The sequence below is a fragment of the Pterocles gutturalis genome, unplaced genomic scaffold, assembly GCF_000699245.1.
Source record: "Pterocles gutturalis isolate BGI_N339 unplaced genomic scaffold, ASM69924v1 scaffold6271, whole genome shotgun sequence".
Classification (NCBI taxonomy): Eukaryota; Metazoa; Chordata; class Aves; order Pterocliformes; family Pteroclidae; genus Pterocles; species Pterocles gutturalis.
Window position 1 is genome coordinate 59,543 of NW_010105307.1, and position 12,079 is coordinate 71,621.

Sequence of the window (12,079 nt, forward strand, 5' to 3'; positions counted from 1 at the left end):
ATTACAAAAGCTATGTAGCTTATGCTAGTGGTCATTTGATTGAAAACAGAACACGGACACAGAGGGAGTTTTCATTGACTAAAAATACAAAATAATACATTCCATCGTAGTATTTATATCTGTGTAGAGGAAGATTTTTCTGACTGTGATTTTGGGTGTAAATGTAATAAATAAGAGAAATTACAGACTGTATTTAATTGGGCTTTAAAATAAAGATCAATAACATAGAAAAGTCAATTGTTTCAGTTTTACAGCAGAGTCAGAAAGAGAGAAACAAGACTGGATTGAAGCACTGCAGCAATCGATAGCAGAAACTCTGTCTGATTATGAAGTAGCTGAGAAGATTTGGTTCAATGAGTCCAACAGGAGCTGTGCTGACTGTAAAGCTCCCAGTCCTGACTGGGCGTCCATCAATCTCTGTGTTGTCATTTGTAAGAAGTGTGCAGGTAGAGTAATTAATGACAGGCTGTGTGGGTTCTGCAAAATGTCATATTTGCATATCTATGTATGTCCTTGGGTTGGCTTTTTTCATTTTTACAGTGCCATCTTTGTGGAAGTTTTAACAAACAAAAAAGTGAACATAACTTTTTTTTTTTTTTTTTAATACCAAGGTAATCCTTATTCTAAAGCACTTCCATGAATAAATGACAGGTCTGTAAGGTACTTGGTTACCCTCAGGTGAATAATCCTTCACAATTAGTGGAAATTAAGACACACTAACACTTTGTGGGAAATGGTGGCTTTTACAAGGGTGGATGTGACAAGATAATAATTGTTAGTGTATAAATTTGGGGCATTAATTCTATTACATTAGAACAGATTTTACTGCCAGGAGGGATAGCTTTTTCAAATACTACTAAAAATCAAGGTCTATCATGTTTTCTATTTAAATATGTGCTTAAGCAATAGATTTAGAGAAGTAGTTTATAACTCTAGCCTTTCTTCGAAAACAAAGCTTCCCAAAAGTATTCTCCATCAGACAGTGTACTTTGTTTATTCATCACTATCAAATACAATCCACTTTTTTTTTCATTTTGGGTTTTTTTAGTGCTTTTATTTTATATTCAGATGTCAAACCCAGCCTTTTTTAAAAATAGCAATTAGAATAGAATCATTAAGGTTGGAAAAGACCTCAAGGATCATCAAGTCCAACCCAACACCACCTAACTAACTAAACCATGTTCCTAAGCACCATATATACACGTTTCTTGAACACCTCCAGGGATGGTGTCCTCATTAAGTTTGTTGTCTCAGCAGAAGAGAAACCTGGTTACTTTAGTTAAGTAAAAATACTCTTGGATTTTCAGGACAGCACAGATCTTTAGGACCAAGAGATTCAAAGGTCCGAAGTCTAAAAATGGATGCCAGCATTTGGAGCAATGAACTTATTGAGGTATGTGATATTCTAACTCTTTGTTCCATCTTGAAAACTACTGTATGAGTCGAGGTCGTTTATTGCTTTATTCAGAAGAAAACTGAACATACAGCTGCTAAATAACATGCTGCAGTGAACTTGGTGTTTCCAGGAATAATGTACCTTTGTGTCATTCAAAATACTCGTTTGTTTTTATAACCATCTGTACAATTTCCCTTAGTATTTCTCCAAGCACCTAGCTTTTGGGGGAAAAAGACACAAAATACTTTTGAAGAACAATTATGATGGACAGTATTGGGAAGGGGAAAAGAAAGGTAACTTCTCACTATCAGTTAGTTGCTTACGGTGTTAAGAAGTGGTGCTGATAGAAAGTGTTGACTCATGAAATGTTTTCTTTAAAACATATGCCAGTCTTCTCTGAGCTTTTAGTGGTATTTTCTAGTATGTATTGAAATACTAGAACTGGTTAACCTTGTAATGGTTAGTTGTTAGTAAATGATGACTTGTAAAGCTTAGTTTGGTCGTAAATGATGACTACAGACTTTATTATTCGTTTATAGGTGACCATAGGCAGTGACTGAGAAAGGCTTCCATCTCCTGTAGGCAATTTTTCCTTTAATAACTTTCTTTTTCAACTTTTGTCAGGTGAAAACTATTTAGAGGCTAGCTTCATATCCTTCATTCTATTTTGTTTGTTTTTTCTCGCACCTCATCCAGCTCTTTATTGTCATTGGAAATAAGAGGGCAAACAGCTTCTGGGCAGGAAATCTGCCTCGAGATGAAGAGTTGCATATGGATGCCCCTGCAGAAAAACGAATAGCATTCATTACACAAAAATACAAAGAAGGAAAATTTAGGAAAGCACCTTTTTCTTACAAAACCAAGGAACAGTTGAATAAGGTAATACTAGAATGGGTAAGCCCATACCATACCTTTCGTGTTATCTTGTATTTGTGTGCAATTTGGTCATCTTGTTAAACTGTTGAGAAATAAATTCAGAATCCTGAGTGACGTTCTCACAGAGCTGAATGAGGATGGTTCAGGAACCATTACAGGACTAATTTCATTTTTTCTTGGTTCCTAGTTTTTCTGGTTAGGTTGTTTGTAGAAGGTGGTGGTACCTGTATGATGCCTGCAATATGTCTTCCAGAGCCATCAATTAATATGGTTCTTTGTTTTTCTTCAAATGGACACTCTAGGGATGCAAATTCCCACTTGACTTCTTTAGATTCCTTCTTTATGTGTTTTTGATATTAGATATAAGATGTTATATGTCTGACACCTAACATTCCAGTACATTAGATGATTCAGTGTTATCAGTGGTGAAAGTAGCTCATGCACATTTACATAGTAGCTTGTAGCTAACTGGAAATGAAACAAGCTAAAATTACTGATGAAAAATGTGTTCTCAGTGTTTCCTTTTACCCAAATAACACAAATAAATTCTTTACAGTTATAAAGTGGAAAATGCTAATTATAATTATCAACTTCTGTGTAGTTTTTGATGTCCATTTGATTGACTTCTAGTATCTGTTATTTCAGGGTCATGATTGTTTAGGGTTTATGAATACAGAAGAGCTTAAATGCATATATATTACAATGTTAATGCATTGAATTACACGAGTCAAATGTCTCAAAGGGTATGCAGAGATTGTGGGGAGGCAGTAACATTTAAAAGATGATGTGGTTTGAACTAAGGAGGTCTCATTTCTTCCATGGTTATTGTGTTAAAAAGGAAGCATTATTTCCATACATTTTATAAGTTCTATGTTAGTTTTACACATAAGAAGTTAAAATGAGGGCATATAAGAATAGTTGTTTTTAAAACACTTCTAGTGAAAGTATAGAGCCATCTCACTGTATAGCTTTAATTTAAGTTTTCTGCATTTCGTTGGAATTGGGAAACATTTTTGGGCTTCATGGAGAACTTTTATGTCTTTGCAAAATAAAACATTTGTATTGTTTTCTGTTTATTCATAGAAGCTGTGCAAGAGACTTTATTTAATATTTTAACTGTGGATCACGGAAAATAGCTCTGTGTTTTACAGGCTTGATTCTTCTGAAGTCTGTGGGTTTTGTTGGTGGGGAGAAGGGTATCTTTAAATCTCAAGGCAGAGGATCAAGTATGAAGATACCCTACAGCCTTGTTGACTGTGCCCATCATTTTGAAAAATTACCTATGAATTTCAGTCTGTTTCCTAGTAATAGAGTTTAAGGATCAAGTCTTATCTCTTTGGTTGAACTTTTGAGGTCTGAAATAAGTTTTTTTTCTTTAGTAGTTTGGTATGTGAAGGAAAATGAGGGGGAATTTTTTCACATAAATAAACAACAAGCTTCCCCTACAGTTGTATTAGTTCATGTTATCCTTCTCAAGTGAAACCTGCAGCAATAACATACTGCAGAGTTTGGGTTGATGATGGTTTAGGGTTTTCTTTTTTAGTTGTTGCTGCTTTTTTCTAGATTCAGACCATACTTCATGATTCCTGCTACTTCTCAATATTTATAGTCTTTGAAAATGGTGGGTGAATATTGGAGGTGAAAGGATTTGCATCTAAATTACATGTACTTGTTGGCAATAACTTTCTAATTTAAATAGACTTCTTACTTTCCCTCTCCATGATAAGGCCCTTTGTGCTGCCGTAGTTAAACAGGATGTGCTAGAAACTCTGATGTTGCTGTTTAGTGGGGCTGATGCTATGTGTGCCACTGGAGACCCTGTTTATAGCACTCCGTACTTATTAGCCAAGAAAGCTGGACAAAGACTGCAAATGGAATTCCTGTACCATAATAAGTTCTCAGGTAGGATATATTCTCTTTGTTTTCATCTTCTAATTTTACATTGAGCAAAAGGGAAGGAGGAATTCAGAAGAAAAATTGCCATTGAGTTGAGCAATAGTAGTATAGCAAAAGGGGAGTTGTGGTGGTGTTAACTGTGTTTCAGCAGACCGTACGTACTTGCGTGCAAGTTACTTTTATTTTACTCAGACATCAAGTTTAGGATATAAAAAAATAATAAAAAGGCCAGTGATAACTTGTAGACTTCATACCCTTATTTATAACCCAGAAGAAAAACATCATCTGCTCTGCCAGTATTATCAGGCTTTTACCAGAAAAAAAAATAGTATGTACAGTTAACATATATCTAAACAATTTGTCTGGGGCTCTGTTTTTACTTAAAAATTATTTAATTTGATACCTACACCTACTGTACAATGACCTACCTGTTTTTTTGCATACTCTCCTCCCAAAATAAAAGTAATTTCTTCAATCTGTAATATGATCTATCCCAGCAAACGATCTTTTTTTTTTTCAGATCACAACTTCTGTTAAAGCATGGAGAACATGATAATCAACTTTGGCCTTGAAATCAACAGTTCTACTTGCAATGTGTGACTGTTATGAGGCTCTTGAAAACAGAAAGCTATTCTTAAAAACAAATAAATAAATTGTAGATTATGGATGTACCTGAGTTTACCTTTTAGAAGGGTCATACAGTATCTGAAGCAGTCTGGGAATGAAAGTTCACATGCAGATTTACACTGGAAAAAATAAGCTGTGCTGTACTGCAGCCAGCATTGTGGACACACTCCTGGACCACCTTTACATTATCTTGTGCCACACTGCAAAGGAACACTGCATAGGCTGAAAAACAACAGTTTTAGTGGGAAATGCAGGAATGGTTTAGGACTTCCTAGAGCAAACATGGTGCCTTAAGTTCTGCCTGAGCATTGCTCTGTCACAAGTGCAGGCACTGGATCATAGGATGTCGAGCTCAGTCACTGTGCAAACATGCAGCTGTGGGTTCTTTTGCTAGCTATGCTCTCAAGTGGTACAAAGGCCATAGAGAGAAGCTGGCATGTCTTGGCTCTGGCTTTTCTACTTTAAGCCTTCCAGCCAAGGCAGCATCACCATGTGCTGGTGCTAGTGTTCTGTTCAGAGAAAGGGAGGATGTTACAGGTTGACAGTGATTCTTTAAATTATTGTCTGTCTGCTGCCAGAGCTGGGGGTAAACTTCTAGATAAGACCTCAAAAGAAACAATTGCCTTCTGTTGAAGTGAGTTACATATGGGATGAAAATAAAAGCTTAGTACATCAGAAAACCGTATTTTAGATTGCATTGGCAAACAATGGTAGACAATGGCAATGTTGTAACAAGTGTGAATCAATGTTTCTGGATTAATATGTAAGAGTTAGTTTTACCTTAAGTATAAAAGTAAATCAATAAGATGTATCTGTGTTTTAGTAAAGATATTACAGCGCAACTGCATACCCACAGACATGCAGTTAGAAAGACCTGTTGAGCAATGGTTATGACTGATATAACTGAAGTTCTCTATGTTACTTACTCCTTTAATAGATTTCCCGAACTATGATACTTGTTTTGAAAGTGGCTTCTCTGAAGATTCTTCACATTCCACCTTTCTTTGTGAGTTCTTATACAAAGTTTCTTCTAATACTGCTAAGCTGCTTACAGAGAAGAAATTAAAAGAAGGTATTTCACTTTTAATTTATGCATTTGAATAATACATTAGTACATATGGTTTGAATGAATTTGGTTCTTTTTACGTTCTTGCATTACTTTTTAAAAGATAAAATGTCTTTGAGATGACATATCCTCTTTTAATTTGGTAGACCTCTTTCAAACAAAGAAAATACTGATTGTCTTGATCTCTTTATTCAGTGGTTGACAGAGGAAAACTGAACTACTGAAAAATTATTCAGTTAACAAGTTACTGATAAGTAAAAACCACTTGGGAACACTTCTCACTTGGATTGTGTTTAGATGGATGCTACTAATTGCCAAAAAGTAGTTTCCATCCAAAATAATAGTACTCCAGAAGTCATTTAAAAGTATTGCTGTCTTTTTAGTAAGAGTACAAAAGGCTAACACCTAGGGTATTTCTCAAGCTCACAAATTCTAAAAGTATTCTAAGCAGAAATGAGCACTTCCAACAGCTTTATGACAAATTGAGCTTCGTGGGGTGAAAATGTGTGTATGTCACAGTAGCTATACATGGTCTTCTGTGTATATCAGTCTTCTGTGATTTATTTATTTTCTTTGAGATACATGTTATCAGATAATTTTCTTAGCTTTTTTCTTTCTTTTGCTCCTTAGTTGTGTTTCTATATTTTTCTTCCATCTAAATGAACAAATGATGTGGATTTTTTAAATCTGGGATGATTTATGGTTGAGCTTATTTCTCCTAAAATCTTGACATGGCTTCCTGTGTTGGTGTATACATATTTTTGTATGATTACATCCCTATTCTTGTGGTGTATGCCTTTAAGATCTTTAGTGGACCTTAAAGCATGTTAAAGCACATAACTCCTATTTAAGTATGCTTTTGAAGAATCTATATGTTAGTGTGGGTCCAAATTCTTGAAAGCATTGGGTGATGAACAGAACTAATGCCTGATCACAGGCATCACCCAGCAACTTTGCAGTTGTTAATAAAAACACCTGTTGTGGCAGAGGACTGCTGCTGGAAAGGACTTTCTTGAGGATTGTTCTAAAACTGCACTGAGGTTATTCAGGAAAGAAAGGAACAACTGCAAACCTCACTACCACTTGCTCTAAGTGTAGACCTAGTTTTCAGTGCTGTGGGTATCATAAATAAAACTTTACAGGAAAAAAAAAAGAAGACTCCTCTAAGAGAAGTAGAGAGCAGATAAAAGGCAATACTACTATTCTCTTCTGTCACAATATGTTAGAAGTGCAGTTTGAGTGCTTAAATACCTGTATAGACTGAAGATTTAGCTATAAATGCTCACAGAATGTCTTCTGTAGTACTTTTTTGGGGAGATGGAGTGGGAGTGAGCATCATTGGTAGGGTGCCTTAAAAATACTTATGAAAAGAGCCCTCAGACAAGAAACAAATGCATTTTGACTGTCTTCCATCATTAGTTTTAGTGTACAGAAATGAAGTTGCTTTGAAAGCTTGTAGTCTGTTGCTTAGGATTGCAGTTATAACTTGGAGGAACATACAGTAAGTGGAAAGGAACCAGATTTCCCTCAGCTCAGGTTTTGGCCTGTGAAATTATGATAGTGTCTTATAGATGGTAGATGTTCTATTTCTGGATGTTTGCTTTGTTTTTTTGCATGAATTACCTGTATGTTTGTCAGGACTGATGTTGGGTGCTTTACAGATACATAGGAAGATATATTTTCTTGACCATTTGCAGTTCAAGAAGACAAATGACAAATGGGACAAGGGAGGAAGATGTAATATTATCCTTTCAACAACAACAAAAAAACCCCTGCAATTTTGAATTAGAAACTGCTATTGCCTGAGGGCTCTAATATATCTCAGCCATGTCTAAGAAGTATTATGACAAAAGGGATTTTTTTTGCTATTTAATACCTAAAATGTGTAGTCTTTTTCTTCCCTTCTGTATTGATTTTTTTCTTCCCTACCTCAAGAACTCTAGGCAATCAGCTCTGGTGTAGGCATGTACCGCAGTGGAGTGGGGGATCCTGGCATACAGGGGTGTTTTCTGAGCCAGGGAAACCCCAGAGGAGCACAGAGACCCAACAGGAACCAGCAGCTCTCATGAGGGCAGCTGACATGGCATGAGCAGGACCAGGAGTAACGGCAGCCACCCCCTACTTCTACCCCAGGCAGCCGTGAGGAGCGCCAGCGACCAGGAGCACTGCCAGCAGGGTGGCAAACAGCATGTGGGGCAGCAGCTGGGGCGTGGGGCGGCAGTTTGCAGGGAAGGCACCCCTTGGGAGGAGGGGCATTCCACTGCCTGAGTGGGAGACTTGAGGTACAGAGAACCCTGCAACCTGGCACCATTCTGTGACCATCTGCACAGGCGAAGGGCGCTCGTCCTACCTGACTCACAGCAGAATGGTGGGCACCTGTCTGAGAGCAAAGGCTGCAGCTCTGGCTAGGGCGTCTGCACCAGCTCCCCCAGCAGTGGCTGATGCCTCCACCCAGATAGATCTGCTGAGGGGAGAGGCTGCAGTGCAGACCTTAGACTGCAGCAAGTGCCTGGACCTTTCTTCTGGGGTAGGGGCAGGCAACAGACCTGCCTGCAGAAGGTGTGCCCGGGTGGGGAGCTCCTGCGGCAGGTGGCTGAGCTGCAGGAGGCGGTGAGAAGGCTGTGGAGCATCAGGGAGGCTGAGAAGGAGCTAGATAGTTGGTTCCAAGTGTAGTCTGCAGTGCAACCGCGGCCAAACAGCCAAAAACTCCCCCACTGGCACACACAGGAGGGAACAGAACCATTAACACAGAAGAGTGGAAGCTTGCAATGGGAAGGACCAGCAGGAGAAAAAGCCTGAGGTGCACTTGCAGAACCACTTCACCACTCTGCAGGACATCAGGAGAGACACTGGAGCCGAGTAAGGCACCCCAATCTGCTCCCTATGCAACAGCGGAACTAAGAAAAGGCAACGGATGATAGCAGTAGGTGACTCTGTTCTGAGGGGTACGGAGGCACCCATTTGCTGACCTGACCCACTCTAGAGAGGTGTGCTGTTCACTGAGGGCTAGTATCAGGGATGTCACAGAGAGACTACCAAGCCTCATACGATCCACTGACTATTATCTGCTGCTGTTGTTTCACAAGGGCATCAGTGACACAGCTGGAAGCAGTCTGAGGAGTATCAAGAAGGATCACAGAGCCCCAGGAGAGGCAGTAAGGTAGTTTTCTCATCAGTCCTCCCAGTCAAAGGGAAAGGGTTCAAAAGGGCTAAATCTGGCGAGTCAACAAATGGTTAGAGGAGTGGTGCCTGAGCCAGGGGTTTGACTACTTAGAGTACGGGACTTCCTTTGAGAAACCTGCTCTACTGGGAGCTGATGGGGTCCATCTGTCAGAGAAGGGCATAGTTTCTCTCCTCCTTAATTGGAAGTTTATATACTAAAGCTGTCGGGGGAGGGGAACTTCAATCCATCCCACTCCTACCAGTCTGATGCCAGTGCCAGAAAAAGATGCTAGAGCCCGGAGAAGGGCAACAGGTCAGCAAGAGAGCACCTGAAGAGCAGCAGAAAGGGATTCCAACAAGTAAGTCAGCCTCATCAGGGGCCCAGCCTCAGTGCCTCTATGTAAATGCACATGGCATGGGGAATAAACATGAGGAGTTAGAGATGTGCCCACACCTGCAGGGCTGTGATCTCATTGGCATCACAGAAATGTGTCTGGAATGGAAGGATACAAGCTCTTTAGGAAGGAGAGGCGTCACACTCTATGTCAGTGACCAGCTGGAGTGCATGGAGCTCCACCTGGGGATGGGTGAGGAGCTGACTGAGAGCTTGTGGGTCAGGATTAGAGGGAGGACAGGGACAGGTGACATTGTAGTGGGAGCCTCCTACAGGCCTCCTGACCAGGAAGATCGAGCGGATGAGGCTCTCTACAGACAGATAGGACCAGCTTCACGCTCACAAGCCCTGATCCTCAGAGGGGACTTCAACCACCCTGATATCTGTCGGAGGGACAAAACAGCACAGCACAAGCAAGCCAGGAGGTTCCTTGGATGTGTTGATGGTAACTTCCTTCACCAAGTGATAGAGGAGACAAAGAACTCCTTCACCTTTACAAAATCTCATTAACATGAAATAATATGAGATATGCATATCACAGACTGTTGGGAATAGGCAATTTTTTTTTTCCTTCTTCCTGTTATTAGAAAATAATTTGATGCTTAGAGCACTAATGTGTGGGAAATACAGTTTGGTTTTCTCCTCTGACTGTAAACGTTCAAATAATAAGGTCACATTACCCAAAACAGTGACCTGGCTGTTTAGTAGTAGGAAAAGAAATAAGCTCTCCTGTTCTGAAGCAGTTGCTGCAAACTAATTGAGTTCTTGCTGAGCCAGAGAAGGAGCACCATTCTCTCACTGGCGATTACAGCCCTTGTCTAAATTTTGGGCCCTGTCCTAAAGTACACTGGGCTTTTGATCTACTGTTTTGTTGGGTTTTTTTTAATATTGTTTGTGGAAAGGGCTGCAAGACAGAATCCTGTTAAGCTGTCTGACCGTTAAGATCTTCCTCGGTGTTACGAATCTCTGAGGCTGTTGTCAGCCTTGCCTTTTGTGCCATGGGCTGAAAATTTAAGTGCTCTGCTTATTGTCACAGAAAACTGTTATCCCTCTGTGGGCTAAGCCCTGATGGTAAAAAAACACTCAAGAAATCATTCAATACTGTGAGTTGAACCTGGGTTTTATAACAACCAGGTGGAACACCTAGAAATACAGCCCAGTTTTTCATTACGTGGGTTTCAGATAGTGTGGGAGGGAATAAGCCAACATTGTGTATACTTATTATAGCAGAATTGGTGGTTTCAGCAGGGGTGCATAATTTTTGAGGAAACTTGTTAATTAACAGCTGTTGACAGCAGGAAGAGAGCTCAAACATTGGTGCTATTCTGATAGAGTGGATCAAAAAGTGAAGGTTAGAGGTTTAGTGTCTCAGGTTTGACTTTTATTTTTCTTCTGTTTTTAGTGTAAAAAGCTTATGGAGCCTTGTTAAAAGCCTTGACGTTCCATAATAATCCTTGAGAGTTGTAAAAGTTTAATGAATATTGAAACATTTTCAAACCCTTTATCTTTTGTTTATTTCAGTATTTAAAATGTGTATTTAGACAGAATGTAGATAGAACTAGATAGCAAGTAGCATGATAGAAATAAATTCTAATAAAATAGTACTGAGATATTTATAAAACATGTATAAATCATAGAGCAAATAACAGAAAAACTAATTGAATGAAATATCAATTAACATACTAAGTAAGTACTGGCTAACTACAGCTGCATTTGTTTTCTTGTTTGTTTGTTGTTTTATTCCAGAGCTGTTTTACCAAATTCTCAAAAATACAGCTGCAAATATTCTGGTAAAGTACAGGAATTTTAAGACTGTAGAAAAAGCAGAGTATTTTCTCTTAGGACCTGCTTCTCTGCACTGGTGGGAACAGATGGACCTCAAAATATATTCTAATAAGTAGATGTAAGCTGGAATTAATGCATGAATATTTTGAGTAGCAAATAGTCATTAATATGCTGTGTCATGCTATATTCATATTTTAGGTTCATAAGAGGGAGTAGGCATTTGGTCTGAATTAAATATGCTACATACTTTTAAATTGCTCTGCAGATTTTTTCCTCCATCTTGGTTTTGGTTTTTTTTTAAAGTGTAGATGGCAGTTACTAGATACTCCAATATATCTAATTCAAAGTTATTTGAAGATAGAATTCTTAACTAGATAATTTAACTGTGCTCAGCAACTGTAAATTATTACATGTTGAAGGCACCCTACAAATGTTAGCATTCTGTAAACTACAGTGTTGCTAAATTAATTTACCTTTGCCAGGTATATATGTGAATAGCAACAAGAGAGATCTCCAGTTCATTCTAACGTGAACATGCCATCCTGAAATAGCTATAGCTACTGCCTGTCTACATTGTATCCATTTATCTCCCCCAGTATACAGGAATAAATTCTGTAAAATTTCATTACTATCTCACACTTGGGCCTGCAGTAGGAGAGAATTGAACGCAACCATTGATGTACCTAGAAATGGTTGTTCAGTTAGTTTTTTCTGTATTTCTCTTTGTCATCCTCTACTGTTTTGGTAGCATTTTTTTTTTTTTCAATGATCATTTAAAATAATACAACTTCCTGCCTGTATCTAGTGGAGTCCCCCAGGGTTCAGTATTGGGACAGATGCTATTCAATTATATTAATCAACGACTTGGATGAGGGAG

At 38.8% G+C, this 12,079-nt stretch overlaps 1 protein-coding gene across 1 annotated transcript in view; it reads left to right on the forward strand.

The window, feature by feature from the left end:
* The window catches only part of LOC104471842 (arf-GAP with Rho-GAP domain, ANK repeat and PH domain-containing protein 2-like), a gene marked incomplete at its 3' end in the record, with an annotated part of 62,662 nt that extends 56,795 nt beyond the window's left edge, over nt 1–5,867 (forward strand). Inside the window, exons 10-14 of the mRNA XM_010087331.1 lie at nt 247–446; nt 1,308–1,393; nt 2,093–2,275; nt 4,000–4,174; nt 5,733–5,867. Of these exons, the coding sequence (XP_010085633.1) occupies nt 247–446; nt 1,308–1,393; nt 2,093–2,275; nt 4,000–4,174; nt 5,733–5,867 (779 nt within the window). The remainder of the gene's footprint in view (nt 1–246; nt 447–1,307; nt 1,394–2,092; nt 2,276–3,999; nt 4,175–5,732) is intronic.
* Nucleotides 5,868–12,079: the final 6,212 nt, after the last annotated feature.